This window comes from Erithacus rubecula, assembly GCF_903797595.1.
Source record: "Erithacus rubecula genome assembly, chromosome: 2".
NCBI lineage: Eukaryota > Metazoa > Chordata > Aves > Passeriformes > Muscicapidae > Erithacus > Erithacus rubecula.
In genome coordinates this window covers 101,728,782-101,748,113 of record NC_136685.1, presented here as the reverse complement: position 1 = coordinate 101,748,113, position 19,332 = coordinate 101,728,782, and the positions used below count along the sequence as shown (strand labels likewise).

The 19,332-nt window shown below is 41.9% G+C and overlaps 1 protein-coding gene across 1 annotated transcript in view; it reads right to left on the bottom strand.

Annotated features, from left to right (window-relative positions):
* Nucleotides 1–19,332, bottom strand: part of ABHD12 (abhydrolase domain containing 12, lysophospholipase) — a 41,808-nt gene that overhangs the window by 2,099 nt on the left and 20,377 nt on the right. The window contains exons 3-11 of the mRNA XM_079325497.1: nt 13,344–13,468; nt 11,139–11,244; nt 8,879–8,998; nt 6,049–6,079; nt 3,656–3,701; nt 2,324–2,453; nt 922–959; nt 667–746; nt 128–210 (exon numbers count right to left, since the gene is read on the bottom strand). Coding sequence (XP_079181623.1) covers nt 128–210; nt 667–746; nt 922–959; nt 2,324–2,453; nt 3,656–3,701; nt 6,049–6,079; nt 8,879–8,998; nt 11,139–11,244; nt 13,344–13,468 — 759 coding nt within the window. The remainder of the gene's footprint in view (nt 1–127; nt 211–666; nt 747–921; nt 960–2,323; nt 2,454–3,655; nt 3,702–6,048; nt 6,080–8,878; nt 8,999–11,138; nt 11,245–13,343; nt 13,469–19,332) is intronic.

Here is a 19,332-nt window from a genome sequence, read left to right as displayed (position 1 = left end):
AACAAAAAAAAAGTCACAGAGTGCAGTCTCATGTCTATCCATTGATAAATTGTCTATCCATCTGTCACTGATGCCTGCCATAGCTTACTGCAGCCACAGCTGGAACCCCAGCAAAGAGGGAACTCACTTCTCATCGTTTGCAAATTTAATTCCACTTGTCGTGATGGGGTCAAGGAAGAACCAGTCAAACCCAGGGAAGTATCTGTATATCTGAGAGGAAAAATGTGCATTAGTGGCAGGCACCAGCAGGCCAGTGATACAAACATCACTAACATGGCAGCCACTGCCGTCCCATAACATCCCTTGCTCTTTGCAGTAACACTGCCCCTGTTTCCACCATCATTGTTCTTCCTCCCCTATTTCAGGCCTATCCTACCAGCCTGCCCTGTGGGTGCTTGCATGGTCAAACTTCCAGGTATTGTGCAGGACTGGACTGGGTGTCTGCTCAGTTCAGAGCCAGTTCATTCCCATGCTGGACACATGGCTCTGGCACTGCTTACTGTGTGTTCCAAGCAGCTGCCTCAAGTGTAGGGCTTGATCCCTGGTGTTTACAGATATCAGCACTGCCCCACAATTCGTGCAGTTAGCTCAGCTCCAGCACTTTTGAAGGTTCATTTTTATGTACACAACTCCATGCTACCAATGTGAGTGCCACTGTGTACTTGCCACAGAAAAGGGGTGACTCCGTGCCTCCTCCCGTATGTTGGTGAATGGAGATTCCAGGATCAGGGCATCCGGGGGTGTTTCTGAAAAGCCAAAGGCAATGTGCTGAAATGCAGGGGTGCAGCCAGCCAGCAAGGTCAGGGTCTGCCTCATGAGAGCAGCTGCCACCACAGTGTGCCAAGGACAGCTCTGTCACTGCCCCAAACACCTGCAGGAATCTGGGACAGCTGGGGAAGCACATCCACAGGTCACACTTACCTCTCTCGCAGAGGCGCCGCACCAGATTTGTTGCAACCCTGGAAAGAAGAAGGAGCATTGAATTGGCACAGGCCCTCTGCAGAGCAGCAGCTCCAGAGGTGGCACAGGTACAACTCAACAGCCATGAGGTCGATCCCTCACACTGCCTGAGGTCCAGCTTCACATACTCAACTGCCTCAAGTGACACAGTGTTTAAGTGAACAAGTCCAAGGAAGAAACACACCAGGGACGTGTGGACGGACTCCTTTCAGGTGGCTTTCAGGCTCCCAGTGCATCCACAGCAGTGTGACACAGCCTCCTACCTCCAGACCACAAGGGCTGAGTAAGCAAGAGGGGATTGCAGGGGTATAGGCAGAGGGGTGCTGTGTTCCAGGCAGCTGGAGTGCAGCATCCCAGGACTACAATGCAAGGAGCTCCCCTAACTGGGACAGAAAGCAGCAAGGTCTCCCCTATGCATCACCCTAATGGGACAGGGATATTTCCAAAGTTGCCAAGTGCTCCAAGCACAGCATCGCACAAACCTTGAACTCCAGACTGGCTGTGGTCACTAGAGAACTCAGCTGGGGCCAGTCTCTGACTGCAGTGTTGAGAAACAGCACAAGCATGCTCTGACCAAGAAAGGGATTCTGAACAGGGCAAAAAATATAGAGGACAACACAAAGAAAAAAATCTTTGTCTTGCCTCAAAGCAAGCAGAGCGTTTAGTGTCACAGCAATGAAGAGCCACTTCCCTGAAATACCTCCCTGTCCCAGCACGTGTTTCACAGCCTTTGCGGTCTTACAATTTATCTGTACACAGTACAACTCAAAAATAACTCTTGTATTTGCCCTCTGCTCCTCTACCAATCACAAGGGTAAGAGCTTATGGTGCTGAACACAACTTGCCTCCAGACAGCCATGGAAAGGGAGGAAGCAGGAAATAAAACTTGAAGGCAAAGGCACTTGACACTTTGAACTTCCCTGTTTCAGGCATGACCATGCAAATGTCAGAAGTGGCCAGCAGGTATCTGCACAAGCATTGATTACATACAAAATGCTCATCAGGACAGGAGGAAAACCTTTTTCAAGGACAAGGCACAAACAAGCGTGGCTGGTCTGAGACACTCTTTTGAATACCAGAGAAATCTGATGTTCTGCTCTGAAAGATAATCTGCAATCTATTTTGCTAAGTGTCTTTCTTCTGTGAACCCTCTGGACAATCAATGAAGGTTCAAGATCCATTGCTGCAACCCTTCTCACTCTGTACACTGCAAAGGGGGAATCCATCCTCCAGAAATTATGCCACAGATGCCAAACCAAGCCAGCCCAAGGATTATAACAAAACAGCATCTTCATCCAAGGTCAGTGCTTAATGTTCTTTAGAAGCTGCTCCCTTAGAAATGCCACTAAGATTAGATGCTTACCCTGTGCCCAGGGAGTGTCCCCATATATAGACAGGGTTGTCTCCACTCCGTGCTTTTATCCAGTCAAAGACATGAAGGGCGTCGTAGGTCATTCCCCTCTCTGACGGGCTGCCTATTGAGTCACCCCAGCCTGGAACACAAAGAGCCCTGCTGAGAATCGCTCAAACTGCTCAGCAGAGTCAGCCAGCTCCTCCCATGCAGCCCCTCTGACACTCTAAAAGAACCTGGGTACTTTCTGTTCACTGTGCACCTCTATGACTTGGGGCTGAAAGCCCTGACTGACCCACAGTCATTTAATCCAGCTGACTGCTGTCTGCCAAGGGGTTTTTGTAGATTTAGTCAACAACAAAATCAAGGACTGGATCTCAAACACTAACACAACAGCATTCTTGCACGTACCCACCTGCAACAGCCCAGCTCCCAAACCTTCCCTGCTTTTGCATGCATGGAACCAATCTGTAAGTGGGATCTCTGACAGCACAAGACTGGATGCTTAGGGCCAAAACCCAACCATGTATCACAGAGCCATTGCAACATCAGTTTGTCTGTGCTGTTTGATCAGTGTGCTCCAGCAATTTTCCACCCTCCTGACGGTTTTGGCTCCACCACCATTGCAGCACATCTATACAATGTATGCTCTTAGCAGCCAGCACCCCACATCCCTTCTGATATCTAATAAACAGCCAGAGAAGCAGCTGCCAGCAGGACTGAAAAACAGGGCAAGCTCCTACACATAAATCTCTCCCAGGTGTCTTCCTGATAAAAATGCAACAGATTAATTTCTTTCCTGTATCTGCAGAGGCTATACACTGCAGCCATGGCTTAAATATGAAGAAAGTAAAAAAAGAGCAGCAGATGCCTGACTGCTGGTGCAGAGGCAAAAAACAGTCATGGGCTTCTGCCAAGTATTGTTAGCAAATCATTTACTCTGTCTTATCTCACCTGTGAGCTTTTAGAAGGAAGTAAGTGCAAGCTCAGTTCCCTGTCTGACCTTAGGAAAGTCAACTAGATCTTATCCTAAAGGACTACACCTAGGCAAGCCCATCAGCTTCCATATGTGCACCTGGGGGGTGCCTTAAGTGGATGCTATGACAACATGTCTGCCTGGCTCACTCTCTGCTCCTTAGCTCCCAAACCAACAAGCCCAGTGCATGAGGACAGGAGCCAGAGCCCCAGAGCCCACTCAGCTGGACATCAGGAAGCAGTGCTACACAGGAAAGCACTGGAAAGAAATTTCTCTACATTTTTTGGATACCCATGAAGGGAAAAAAGAGAAGTAATAACCACACCTAATTAGCTTGCAGCAATTATTTGTAAAAGAAGCCCACATACCTCGATAGTCAAATGTCACCACGTGGTACCCGAGGGAGCTGAGAACCTGGAAGGCAAAGAAACACTCAGAAACCCATTAGTCTTGCACAGCAGCCATGCTCTTGCATCAGGCCAAAGTGCAGGGATTCATTTTATGAATTACTGACATGTTAAATGGCCAATTTACAGCTTTTCAGTGTAGCAGGCACAGAGCTTTTCAAACACTCATCTCAGCCCACTGGTTTTATTCCATTTGTTTCCTGGACCTACCTAAGATGTTGATTATCCCTTTAACAGCTTTGACCTTAAGATCTGCTAATATCTTACTGTTTCCCCTACAAAGACTTTCATGTTTTCCAGTGAAAGAGTACAAATGCTTCAATTTTATTACTCAAATTAGCATAAATGTAAGCATAACATAAAGAAGCCCATTTCAGAAGGCTTAAATGTATAGATCAAAAATGTGCAGTTGCTCTATTATGAATATTTATGCTATAACCAATGGTAATCCTAACAAAATCTGTTAAAAGCAAGTGAAACCACTCAATGTTAGACCAACCTGCTTGGAAAAAGTGCCTTGGTAAAACTAATACACGCATTCCAAGCTACCATTGCTTCATAGGAACCTAACAGCTCTGTGGTAGACAAAAATCAACAAAAAGTTACAAAAGGATTAAAATCTTGCTCTTGTGGTCTATGTATGATAAATGATTTTTAAAAATGCAATATTAGTATTATGCTATACTCTCAAGAGGAAATATAAAACCAACATCATTTCTAGTGGTACTGCGACTATTAGAGTCTACAAATAAAATTACATTTGAAAGCCAAGTATTACTTGCAGCACAATTTTTAAGAGATTACATATATTGGGTAGATTTATAAACAATTAAACATTTCACAACCATTTTGGGGCACATAATGTGAAGTGGAGCTCACACAGACAACTGGCACCTGCCTGGAGAGAGAACTTCCATTGTCCCACTAGACAAATTAGGTACTGTAGGACAGCTGCTTCCAATGGAATCACTATATGACATTTTTATATATTCACTTACACATTAGATACCCTGACTGGACATGCAGAAGATGAAGTTGCTTCCTGAAAAGTTTGGTTTTTAGCTTTACAATGTGATTTTAGTCTAAGATATCATACACAATCTTACCTTTTCCAGGCCACTAAAAATAATTTAATCTGTTGAGAGCTCATCTATCTTCTATACAAGTGTGCCATGTGTTGGCTGCATTGAAGGCCTATTAAAAGAACCAGCAAAAAGGACAGCATTCCAAACTGGTTTATTCTGCTGGAATAAACACAAACCTGGAGTTTCTAGAGTTGTTTTGCTAAGCTCATATGTGTGTTCACACTGGCTGAAAAAGGCAAACTAAGCAGCCTGCCTGCATGTTCTCAGAAGCAAAGAATACCAGACCCAGAAAGAGAAACCTTGGGTTTGGTAAACTGTGTTCTCTGTATGCGTACACACAGAAACACACCAAGTCTGTATATTCTGAAGCACTGCTACTCCTGTCCATCAAAATCAAAACCAACTTCTCTGCCAGCACAAAATGAATCACAGCACAGGCTGGTTCCAAGAAAAATCATAAAATAGATCACCATACATGACAGTCTCCTCAACCAATTTTGTATCACCTGCCTCCTCGGGGTTGCTAAACACTATTTTCTAAGCAATCTGAGTTTAGAAGATTTTGCAGCAGGGAATGTTACATTGAATTGCAATAAAGCTTTATGAATGCCAACACTAACACAAAGAGAAGAACCTACTCAGACCTCTCTGAAATGAGCCAGCAAAAATAATTATGGCTCTTTCAGAAATACGTGATATGAGACCAAGAACTTGTGTGCAGGAATTTCAGCCAAAAGAGTTTAATAAAACAAATTACCCCAAAAATCATTAGACAAAGCACTCAAAGCAACTGTGTTCTCACATAACTCACACCATAGTGCTACACCTGGGAAATTCATTAGGTTTTCTACAAAACCTTCTGCACGTGAGATGGCACCACTCATACAAATGCACTGTGCCATAAGACAAGAGGAAATCCAGGCTGAATACTCTTAAATGATACCTTAAACTAGTACACTAAGCTAATCAATAGAATTGAGGCTGAAATTAAGTAAAACTTTTAATTTTTCCCAGAATCTGTGTTGGTTAGCTCAGTTGGAGCTGGCAGTTATAACAACAGCAAATAAAAGACCTTTCAAACATTTTGAAGATAGGACAATTGTGCTCACAGCTTACAGATCCCTTTTCCCACAGAGGCTTCCTACTTAAAGGACACTGAGAGCCTCAAGGGCTGTGCCTGTTGGCAGTGGGCTGTTTGAGCAGTCCTCTCAATTCTGTGCACACCTGATGTGTTAATGCAGCTGTTTGGACAACACAGGCAACACTTACCTTGTAAAGCTCCACCCGGTGATCCCCTCCTCTGCCAAGAGCCATTGATGAAGAGAAAAGGAGAGGAAAAAACAAGAAAAGCATAAAACAACCAAAGAAAAAGAAACAAATACAAAAAAAACCCCCAAACCAACCACATTTGAGCATTTAAGTTCCCAGAAACTATTTCCCAATTGCCTCAGGCAATCTAACAAAAACATGCCAAACACAAGAAATTCCACTTCAAGGAGACTTCAGGCTTCAAGGAGACAGCCAGGCTTTGCTGAGCTGTGTGGGACATAATTTTGAAGTCAACCTCGCCATGTAAATCTTACCACACAGCAGGTAAAAATGAACTTTTCAACCCACCCTGCTATTTGCCCTTTTCCAAAGCCTGTAATACATCCAGAACAGCCTGTCCCTTTTGGCTCTGCCTACCCTGAGCTCTTGCCACAAGGGCTGCCCCTGCCAGCAGCCCTGACTCTCAAAAGTGTGATGCTCCCAGCAGAAATCATAACATTAAGCCAAACAGGTGGCTCTTAAGATTTTCTCACCTGGCTCCAAGCATAGGGAAAGAAAGGACATGTGCAAAAAAGTGAGCAGAGAAAAGCAGAGCTGAACAGTGTAAGTTCAGGGGAAGAATCTGATTTTATTTATAAATATAAACTGAAACCTAGACAATGGAAAGGAATGCAAATGTGCCATTGCATACCTTAAAATATATGCACAACATGACATGGCTAATCCATATTCAAACTTTAGTCTAGTATTGGTATTATAGCAAATGTACTCTTGCACTCATGAAAACTCTAAAACTTTCATCCACTGGCTTGGTCAGTGCAGCCTCTAAACCAAATGCCAAATCTTCATCTAAGGACACATCCACTTGGCAGTCAAAAGCTGTTTGCTCCAACCATGCTACAAAATACCTAATGCAGTCAAAAACACTCAGGGCAAAATCCAAGAGGTTGCTTGTAGGTCATTTTGTCACCTTTCACATGCACACATTTGTGCTTTTTCATGCTTTCCCTGAAGTGTAACAGAGGAATTTTTTCTAAGGGAATCAAGTACATAAAACATTTTTTGCCTCAGCCCCAGATCACTCAAGCCAAACCAGGAAGCCAAGGCAGTGCCTTTTTTTCATGGTTAATGCAGCCCTTGGACAAGGGACTGAATGTGTAGCACAGAAACATACACACAGCAACACACATTAAATCTAAAATGGCAAAGCCAAGACACCTCCAGCTCCTCCAGTGAACAAAGTGAAATGTGAAATATATACCTGATCCCTAGTTCAGCCCTTTATCTCAGCATTTGGGGGAGTTGAGAAGAAGATTTAATCAATACACACACAGCAGAGATACTGGCCCCAAATGGCCACCATTAAGCTGCAGAGTATAATATCCCTTAGTATATTTTGCTACACCCAATAAAGGTCAAAAAGAAAATAGTGAAGAAGTATTTGAAAAACAATTCCACAATTTGATTAAGCCTTGCAATGCATCACTACAAGAAAGCAAGGGCAATTTGCAAAAAAAACAATCCATTCATGAATTTCCTGGGTTGCAGCACATATCTTCCACACTGTGCTCTTGTACCAAAAAAAGCACACTGTTGAGACAAGAATTTGTGTGAAAAATGTTCTTGTTATGTAGAGCCTAGCAAACCTTCATTACCAGCACAGCTAGAACACTTCCTTTACATCATGGAACTTGTTTTCCTGCAACGTTGCTGCTCTTGCAGAATGTCTATGGGCAGACATCAGCTTCAAAAGAACATGTAATCAAGAAAAAACAGGCCAATGACTGGCACTCAAAATTCAGCAGGGGGTTGATACTCTTTTGTAAAATGCATATTTTTAAGAGAAAAGACTGTGTTCTAATGAATGAACAAAAGCACTGTAACGTGTGGAGAGATGGCAGAAAGAACATGATAGTGAGAAACATCTTCATACTGCATTAATGGTTTTTACCATCCAGCAACAAAGTACAGAGAACTAGCCTACTACTTTAGCCAATAAACAGTCAACTATAAAATTACAAATTTTAGAAGTGCTCCTGGTCCAGACAAATGTCCTGGACAGATGCAATAATGAAACAAGATGAGCACATGACCTTCCTCTTTCCTTCTGATTTTCCTTCCTCAGAATGTGTTAATTAAACCAAAACAAACTCACAAAAGGAACTGAAAGCTTTATTTAATGCCTGTGAGTCACATCTACAGAAGCACTAATACCATCCCATGTCTCAATTCAGAGACTACCATACTGGAACGAACTACTTCTCATCACCTGGATTTAGGAAGGGTCACAGGCTTCTGACTTCTAGCAGGGAACACAAGGTAAACTATAGTATCAGATATCTCTGATAACTGCAATAAATCTCTTCCCACATTCAACAAATGGAAAGGGATCATTCCATAAAACATATGTGCCTTCTTTTAAAAGGAGAAGCACCAAACTAATTTCAGACTTCATTTTGGTTTTAATCATAGAATCGTTTAGGTTGCAAGTGGCCTTCAAAGGCCATCTTGTCCAAATCCCTGCAACCAGCAGGGACATCTTCAACTAGATCAAGTTTGCTGAGACCCCCATCCAGCCTGACCTTGAATGTTTCCACGGATGGGGCATCTGCTACCTCTCTGGGCAACCTGCTCCAGTGTTTGACCACCACCCTCATTGTAAACAATTTCTTCCCTGTATCTGATCTAAATCAACCCTCTAAAACCATAATCCCTTGCCCTTTCACTACAGCCCATAAGGAGTTTTTCTCAGTCTTTATTAACGTGCTGAAGCTGTGACAAGCCAGGAAAACACATCCTGAAACAAAGCCATCAGTGCTTTGTGCCTCACCTTGTTCCTGCATTTCCATGCAGGTAAAGGATCACAGGGTGGCTGGAGCCCAAAGCCTCTTCGAACCACAGCTGGTCCTTCCCACGGGCATTTTTCCACAAGGCTGCAGGGACCGTGTGCCTGTGTACACAAGGAAAATTTACACTGTCCTGCTGCTACTCAATACTGAAGTGTCTGCCACTTGAGTTCTGAGATTTTCTGTTCAGCTCCTTCACTCAGGATTACACACCTCTCACATGCTTTTCACAAAACTGTCCTGATTAGCTGACAAATGGTCAATTTGAAAAGGCAGTGGCTACACTTTTTTCTACATTTTCACCTCCCATCACCATTGCCTTCAAAACTTTGGGCTGTCTGTGCAAGGTATCACACTTCAAAGGCACAATTACTGAACTTCCTACTTTTCTGGCAAAAGTATCACAACACCTCAGTTTTTATGGCACTTAATCACTTCAATTAACATACTTATATACCATAAACAAGATTCACTGCTAGGTGAGCAGATGTTCAGAAGAATCAAAGGCAGTTTGGCTTGGAAAGTATGTTCAGTGATGAAGAGGCATATCTGACTCTATAGCCAATCTGAGGAAAAGGAGGAACCCAGGCTATGAGAAGATCATGTGTTTTGTTTTCAGGCATTAGGTTCTTGAAGGTCTAACATCGGAGCTGAAAAAGTTACAATCTGCAAGAGACAGGAATTTTTAACTCACAACAATTCTTCTGTAGATAATGTACCTAGGTGGCTTGCCAGAAATAACTCAGCACTGGTGGAACAGAAAGAATAATGACAGACTGAACAGAAGGTAGGCAATTAAACAAGACAATTAGAACACAAACACAAAGTACATGCCCATAACAACCTTAGTTGTTGAGAAGGGGACGGGGTAATAGCAATCAAAAGTAATTTAAGTACTTAGATGCCTTTTAACCTGAAAGGCAAAAGAAGCTTGCACCTACCATACTGATCCTTTCCCGATGTAAAGCTCAGAGGACAAACTAAAAGGGGGAAAGCAATCTAAAAAGTCTACTTTTTACATGCATGCAGCCAGCAGACACCAAGGTCTTGAAGAGGTAAAAAGCATCAGTAACTGTGAGTCTCAAATTTTTCAACTGTTCTGCCCCAAGACTTTAGCAAACTTCCAAACAAAGCAGGCTGAGGAGTTTGTTTCACAAATATACCAAACACAGAACCTTGCACTGACTTTTAAAAGCAAGGTTCCAAACTTTTGTGAAAATATTCCATAAATATCAAGAGAAATTACAGCCTCTGAATTGCCACCACAAGCTGCAAGTTCTGTTTTAGCAAAGATGCACAGTACACTTGCAAGAGAAACAAAATACAAATTTCAAGATTGCAATAAAAACTTATTTAACAGCTTAAAAGGTAGAATTTTAATTGTGAAGTGAAGATTCAAACCATTATTTATCAGCATATCTAAGTTTCTAAATACACCTTTCACTAAAATTTACTTAAAGGAAAAAAATTGTCCTAGTGATAATTACAAGAATATCTCTATGCATTTAAAGGTTATGTACCCTGTGAAGAGGAAATCTCAACTGCATTAAAGGACACATATAAGTTACACACACAATGGAAAACTCCAAATCCTGCACTTCACAGATGGAACATCACTGCCTGTATTAAGGGAACACCTCCTTCCCTGCATACCTGACACAATCCAGGGTAACAAGGAGCTAAAATGAATTTTACCTACCCAGGACCAGAAAACCATCTTTGCGAGAAAGAAATGACAAATGAGCTCTGACACTGTCACTTGTTTTGTAAAGAGAGTAAACTGTGTGTTCTGTTCTCACCCACTCTCCAAATCTTGCATATGTTTTATGAACTGAATTTTCTTCCTCCTACTCTGAACACTTTGATCTGTTTTCCTATTTTCCCCGACATGTATTTTGTAAAACAAAATATGAATCACAGTTGAATGACAAAACATCTAACTCCATGGGTCTGGTCTAATCTGGAGGCAGGATCTTTGTAGTGATGCAACCTTTACAATTCCAAATTTTCATGTTTCTCTGAATGCACAGTTTGTCTGACTATGTTTTGTGCATTACTGATCCAGGCTCAGAGGAGTCCCAGAGATTTGCATACTTTTCAACATGAGCTCGGTCACTTGGCAGAGGAAAATACTAAATTGCACAAATGAGAACATGCACAGCAACAAGAATGAATAGGCAACACCAAGAACAAAAAGAAGGATAAAGATGCATGGCACATACTGCACAGAACTGGATTCCTTACCAGACTCCAATGGTTACATCCTCCTCTGGCTGTAAGTAATAATTACAGGTGTGGTTTAAACCTTGATCCTGTGGCCTTTTCAAGTCAATGAAATACGGGACTCTCACTGATATGAAAAAAAAACCAAAAATACATTTTAATTTTTACCATTATTTTCTTACAAAACTGCTTAACCAAGGCACTGGAGAGTTGTACAAACTGCTCCACTGTGCTGGGAAGACCTTTTTGTGTAGAAGGATGAATTTGGTACAGCTGCAATTTAAACCATGAACAGCAAAGAGAGCAAGACAAGAAGACATAGGCAGCAACCCAAAAAACCAGGAACAGGCTGAAATTAAGAGAAGGTGGGGAAGACAGACAAAGCTTCCTCTGACAAACATTTAACCACCTCTGCCCAGTCTGCTTTATAAATCAATGCTGCATCAGTGGTGTGGGTTAGCTGATTTGGATTCAATATTTTCCCATAAAATGGAACTCCATTACAGCAGAACCAGGAAGTCTGTTCCCTTGAGATTTAGTGGTACAACAATTAACACACCAAAGCTTTTGTGCTATTGACACAAAAAGAAATACTGACAATGGTGACGGTTAAATCTCACTTCATTTACCCTCTAAAAAAATTAAACTTTACACAAACAAAACCCAATGCAGATGACAGCCAATGTTAACTAGACAAATGTGGACCCTTAGATGACAAATCTTTACCTGTGCAAGTGTCTGCTCTTACGCAAAAGCATATGGGAGAGTCTCAGACAAGCCATGCAGGGCACTAGGGACCTGCTGGGTCCCATGAGGGCTGTGGATCATTCAAGAGGATGGCAAGTTCTGCAGGCAGGGTCTGGACAGGCACACAAGCCACTTCTACCAGTGCTCTGGGAACACCATGCAACCTCTCTGTGCCTTTGTGGTGCTTTAACATCAGCCTGAAATTCAGGCCTTGGGCCCTTTGAATCCCCAACTCCAGAACCCCAGGTGTTGCCCCCTGAGGGTCTCTGCCAGAGATTCCAGGAAGGACCATGCTTCCCAGCAGCAGAGCACAGTTTTTACATTCTGTCCTGTCCTGACTGGCCCAAGAGCTGCTGCATGGGCACACCCCTGTTTGATCTGTTCAAAGGCTTGCTGAAGTTCAGGGCCTCACTTGGAATCATCTTCTTCTGTGTCACAAGATAGAGATGGCTTAGAGTCTGGCTGTGCTCTGGGATATACATCCTCCAAAAAACCCACAGCTCTTAGGAGAGCTGTGTTTCCTTCTTGCTGGTCAGTGGGGATACAGCTGCCTTTCTTTTGACCATGTCTATTGGAATCTGATGACATCCATCTTGCCATTTTACTCCTAAAAACAGAATTTCTTGGGCAGGTCTTCTGACCTTACTTTGCTTTGTGGCAAAGTTGGCCTTCAAAAGCTGGCTCATTTTCTCCCACTCTCCATGCTACTCATGACTATCCCACCTCCAGTGCAGGTTTCTGGACAATTTCCCTACAATTCTCTGTCCTGACTCTAAACATGTTGTAGACCTTGCTGAGCAAACCTGGCAAACACAGCAACAAGAACATGCTACAGGACAATTATTTTGGTGACTTATGGATGAGCAGAGGCAGGAACTTCAAAAACAAACAAAGCTATGCAAAATCAAAATCACTGAGACCTGCACATGTGCACACTTCACAGCAACCATGATCCAAGATGTGAGAACACACAAATCATGCAATCAAAATTAGACAAGTTATATAAAAAACAACGTATCCATAGCTGGTCGTTCCAGCTTCCACAGTCAGAGAAGATATCTTTTAAAAATCCATTACAAAATATAAGTGAGGTTTAAATGCAAATTTAGATTGCAGAAATTTAATTTCACTTGTTTCCTGTCTATTCATGCAACTGTGTGGAATTCTTCAGAAAAAAAAAAACAAAAAAGCAACCAAAAACCAACCAACCAAACAAAAAAAAACCCCTATCTGACATATTGCACAGTTTTCCTGAAGGAAAACTCTTCTGGCTGAAAATTGGCTTCAGTTTGGTCACTCAATTTATGTAAAGACATGCTACAGCAACCACCAGGGCCACAGAGGATGCTTTCCAAACCACAGTCTGGGGGAGTTTACAACCTGTGAAAGTTCACATGCAGGGTGAAAGTGAAGGCAAACAAACCAAAGACAAAGTCACCTCTCCCCTTGTCCCCTCACCCATCCACCTGAGTCACTTACCAAAGTTTAGGAAGACCAGCTTTGCCTGAATAGCAGGGCAAAGTTTTACTAGAAATGGGATGGCTATGTACACTCCCAGCAACCAGAGTATTAACTTCCTCAGTCGGAACCATAATCCGTATCGCCTGTATAAAAGGAAAAAAAAGAAAGACAGAGCTGAATATAGCAGAATTTTTATGGGGAAATTTTGACAAGGATCTGCATGCTTGGTGTTTTCGAAAATCTGGTCATTTATACCTCAAAAAAACCCTAATTTCAAACAGTTTGTCTAGCTACACTTGTTTGAGAGAAGCAAAAGTAACCAAAATACCAGCTGATGACAGTTTAGAAAAAGAGAATAGAAACTCCTGACTGATTACATCTTAAAAGACTTTGTAACAAGAGACTTTTTTTCCTGCTAACTTAACAGATTTCAGAATCTCCAGAATGCATAACACATGTCCATCTCCAAAAAGCAGCCCGACCATACTTCCCATTTAGATGACTATCAGATTTTGTTCAGTTAGATTTTCATGTATTTTGAGGAACTATGTGTAATGAGACTGATAAAGTTACACATGATCTCATGTAGACTGGAGCAGACATACTGCCTTGTCCAGTTAAAAGGGTGTATATCTCTCAATGCCTTGGAAAACAAGCCTAAGTTATAAAACATAATAAATTTCAAAATCTGCAGAATTATTCTCTAAGAATTGTCCCAACACTGTATCTCAATTTTGTCTTATGTATTCTGATTAAGAAGAATAAGCTAAAAAAAAAAAAATCCTAACCAAAAACAACCAAAAAACCCAAAAAACAAAACCTGCCCCCCCCCAAAAACCCACAAAAAACAAAAATCCAACAAACAAACAAACAAAACCCGAAGTAACACAAAGCAGCTAGTTAAGCAATGTATCTCATAATTCCCTTTATTGTATCAAAACAACTACCAAATACTCATATGTATGTCTGTATATGTACATACGTTTACATAAAGGCATACTTGTAATGATTTAGTTGACCAACATCTCATGTGCACTGAGGTTTCTCAACCAGCCCTGCAATCAAGAACTAAATTCCATGGGAAGCCTTCAGGCAACACAATTTCTGTTCCATTTCAGCAGACAGTCTTGAGCAAGAATCATGTTCCATGCCAGTGAGCAAACAGTTCTCAGTATTGGGAACTGCAGGCAGCTGATATCAGAGAACAATTCTTCCAAAAGAAGAATTGTTTTTTCACACATTTGTACAAGAAAAATGCATGTACACACAGAACTGGAATGGAAATATTTAAATCAAGCACCAAAATTTTCAAAATCTCAATAGCTTTTCTTATCCAAAAGCCAAGACTCTCAGGGCTCTTTTCCAGCACAGCAAAAGAAAAGAGGAGACATTCCAATCTCCACTGCTCATCTAAGTTTTTGGCAGGACTGCTAAGGTGCTCACAGGGAAAAGCCTATCCTCTTATTCATCCAAAACCTGCCTACAAGTGCCTGTCTGCCTCCTCTCACCCTGGAACCACATTCTGGATTTCAGAAATATGTACTACCAAAATTAAACCCCTTTTCTTCACAAGTTAAAGCAACTGTCATATTCCAAGAGGGGGAAAAATATATTACCATGACACTGTCACCCAGCTGTGACTGCAACAAGCCCACATTTAAAGGTTTAACAGATTTTTGTACTTCCCTGTATATGTTTATACTTCGCTGTATACATTCTATAGAGCAAAACTGACAATGAAGAAGTAATGAACTCCATCACGGCTTCCAGTGACATTTCCACACCTCAAGCCCAGTTTCCTAAAGTAAGAAGAGCAGAAACTGCAAAGGACTAGTTGAGGAAATTACACCAAACAAGGGCTTTAACATTAGTGAGTACTAAAGCCTCAGACTGACCCAACTGTACCCACAACTTTAAGAAAAAAACCCCACACAATATTTTGTTTGGGCTAATCACTGAGTTGATCATTGCTCTCTACTCTCAGATTAATCCCAGCTTTTCACAGCCACCTCTACATCAGGACCTACCACCCATTTTATAGCTGGAATGCATTTGTGGAAGACAAAGGGAGATCACTAAAGGATAGCTGACATTTAACTGCTGAGCAACTGAAATATAACTTAGCTCTCTTCAATGAGAAAAGTGTGTGGTTTTGTTAAAACATTTTGTCTAGTTATTTTCTCACTTAAGTATACTCCCATTCATCTCTCCTCACTAGTGAAAAGGGAGTGGTTAAAGCTAGAAGGGGAGGCAACTCATTTTGGAGTGTCCAAACCATCTTCCCAGTAAGAACCAGAGTACAGGTGAGCAGCCAGGCAGGAATGGGCTTTCCAGCAAGATTTCCTGCCTGGGGCTTAGATCCTGCTGCAGCTAAAAAGAGCTCTCCCAAGGGAATTTTGCATATGTCAGGATTTCACTCCTACAGAATGAAAACCTCACTGGCTTAGGAAAACAGAACCAGGTTTTAACTCCTCCAGGAACAACCAGAGCACATCAAAACAGAGGCTCTTCAGAGACTTGGGTGGCAAAGCACTTCTCATGGTCCAGCCACCAGCTGGAAGCAGGAACAGAAAGCACAGAGGAGGGCATTGTCAAACAATGCTGTCAGAGCTCAGGAATGATTCCAGTTTCTCCTTTCTGGAGACTGAACTGAGGCATCCCTTTCTTTGCTCCCATGCCCCATGTCAGATGCTAATCAGCAACATGACATTTACACCTCATCTCCAGGGAGATGTCTACTTAAAATGCAATCGGGGCAAAGCTTCTATCCACCAGACAGCTTTTCTCCTGAAAAATCCAAAAATACATGCCAAAGCACAGGCATTATGAAAATATCAGGTGAATCTTCAGTGAGCAATTTAGCTAAATGAAACTCTTCTTGCTTGGTAGAAAAGGTTTTTCAAGAAATATATGCCCTGCAAAAGGAAATGTTGGTGTGGTCAGGCAAAAGCAACATATTTGTAGCCACCTTTTCACCAGAAAACTCAGTAGGTCTTAGCTGAAAATGCAAGTGATGTAGAAAATGAGCAGCTGCAAACTGAATACATTTAAGAATACCAGAAATTGATTTTCTGGAACAACAACAACAAAAAAAAGCAATGTCTAAAAAACCGCAAAACAACAAAACATCTCACAGCACAGAACACCCAACCCCAAGTCAGCCCAAAATAAAACAAGATCCCCAACATCACATTTTCCCCCCTGCATTTACCAAAGACTTTTGCCCAATGTCTGGGTTCTGTCCAAACACAGGCAAAACACGAAGCAGGTTTTGCTTCCTGCACTTTCCTGAGGTGAACATGGAAAAGTACATTCCCTCTCCAAACACACTTAAGTCTGACAGAAGGAAGTCTTTCCTGGAAGTGTGACAGCAGAAACAGAAGGTTTTCCTTGTAACTTACACCTGGATGAAGGTCCCACATGGACCCAGAATAAGCACATTTTGCATTTGGGCATGGTGGGAGTACCTGGCTGGCCAGGAGAAGCTGGGGATCCTCTCATGACAGCTTCTCCTGAGTGCTGCCCCTCCTCTCCAGTGCAAGGTACCTCCTGATCACCTCCTGATCAGGTGACAAAAGTGACTTTATGGGTGGTAGAGAGAAAAAAAAAAACTGGTGTAACAAGAACACATCCCTTCACTTTCCTAAGAAAAAGTCTATTTAAAAAAAAAAATCAGTAAGTTTATTGCCCCAGACAGGGATCGAGAGCATAAAATCAGGAGGCAGATAAAGACATGAGCAAAATATTCAAAAAATGAGGGCCAAAGGAAACTTAAAAAACTTGGATAATTTTTTTGAGGTAAACATCATTGTACCCAAAACAACCTATTCTACAAGTTGGACACTGCAACAGAGTCTGAAGGCATAGAGGGGCCCAAAGAAATAATACAGTAGCCATGCAAAAGGCAGGACAGTCTACACATCAGCTTTCCTTGCTTTGAACAAGAGATGGTTTCCAGCCCAGGTAGGATCATTAAGAACATTCATCTTCCTTTTCTGCAGAAAGTCTGGACAGTGGTGTTGCACAGGGCTTCTCCTTGCAGGTTCTGAAGGATAATTTAATCTTTTTTTCCTTCACCACCTGAGCCACCCAATCCAATTAAGCTTTCATTTTATTTCACTTGTTCCTTGTCAAAGTTAAAAAACGAAAAGAGACCTGCCAGCCTTTCAGCTGTGTGAACACAGAGACAGCTTCTCAGTTCCTGAATTTGAGTTCACAGACAGGGTCTCCTCTCTCCACCTGGACTTGGTACCAGCAGCTTTTGGACAGCTTGTGCAGCAACACTCCACAATGCAATTTTCCACTGCAAGATTAATATGAGTTATTTATGGATTTGCTGCAAAACCTGCTTTATGTGCAGTTCAATGCAAACTGAAAAGATGCTCATGTCCAGGGGTTTACCCTGCCCTGGTTTCTGTGCACAGTGAACAAACCTGCAAGAGCAAACAGGCAATCACATGACTCATTTTGGGCTATTTTGGGCACTGATAAATAGAATTCTCAATTAAATCCGCAGCCAATTCTTACTTCTGCTTCACTGTAGGCACTGAATAGAGAAAAGGGAGGTTGAATTATAGAAAATTCATCCAATCCTGGAAATGGATCTTCCCTTAATCCATGAAAGCCAGCAGTATTTGCCAGAACTCTTATCATTTGAGTGACTGATCCCTCCCTTCGGCACTGTGATCCCTTTAACAGGATGAGTTCACTGCAAAACAACACAAAGAGAAAAATCAAATCCTCCAAACACATCTTCCTGTTCTAGAGATTAAGCAAACATCTTTAAAGAAGTCAAACCCCAATCCTGGAAACAAGACACAGCTGTGAAGGCATTGCTCTTCTCCCCTCCCATCCCCAACTTTTTTCATAGAACTAAAAATATCACGCCCAAAAACTGCAGGATAAACTGCATTCTCAGAGAATTTTAGTTTCAACCAGCTCCTGAAAACTTTTGCTCTTGGAAAAATTTGGAAAATAAAAAGAAAATTAGGTGTACTAGATTCCTATACATCTCTTACAAAAAGTTCCTTAAAACCTTGAACCTTTGCTCCTTCTGAAGAAATATTCTAGTCTCCCTTTCAAAAACTAAACTGCATTATAGCACTATCCCACCAGAAAGGAGGCTGGGGGTCCACAAGAAGATGGGAAGGGACACAACTGGAACAGCTGGCTCCAACAGACCAAAGGGATGTTCCACACCATATGGCATCATGGATCAGTACACATAGCTGAGGAAAGAAGTAGGAAAGGAGGAATATTCAAAGTGATGCTGCTTGTTTTCCTAAATAATCACTGGATTACTTAGGAAGACAACTACTAGTCTTAAAATGTGATTATTCCCAGCAGCTGCATGGTGCTGAGTTGACAGCTGGGGCTAAAACATAAGTATCACATTCAAAGTAATGAAGGTGCTCGATCACACAGAGCCATGCAGAACATATTTTTATAAGGATAAAGGACTCAGCAATTTTTCAGGCATCCAGCAGTGGAATAAATTGTTACTGACACATGCCATGTCTATGAAAGACACGATTTGCTTATTGATGTTTCAAAAGACAATCTGATCTCCCAGCTATTGGGATAAGGTAGGAAAGTCTGGGTACCTTATTTGTTCTTTCACAGCTTCTATAATTCAAGTACAAATCCATCTGCATGTAAACCCAAGCATTAACACTAAGAGATGCTGGATTTGTTGTCTGGAAGTATCAGTCAATTAGTACACTACTGTCCTATGCCATCAAGGGTACAGAAGATGCAACAGGCAAATTTATACCTGATCCTACCACTTTCATCAATGGAGCATCTAAAATGTTCATCACTTGACTTAAAATAAGCATTTGAAATCAGGGACTGCTTTAGTCATGTCACAGACACATGAACAGCAAAAAGGCTACAGAAAATCCCAAGAAGTCACCCAGCCCCTTCTCATTCTAGAAGGGACACACTACCTTACACAGATGTTGCTTAATTCCTTCCACAAGCACTTGGCAAACTGTGACAGCCTATA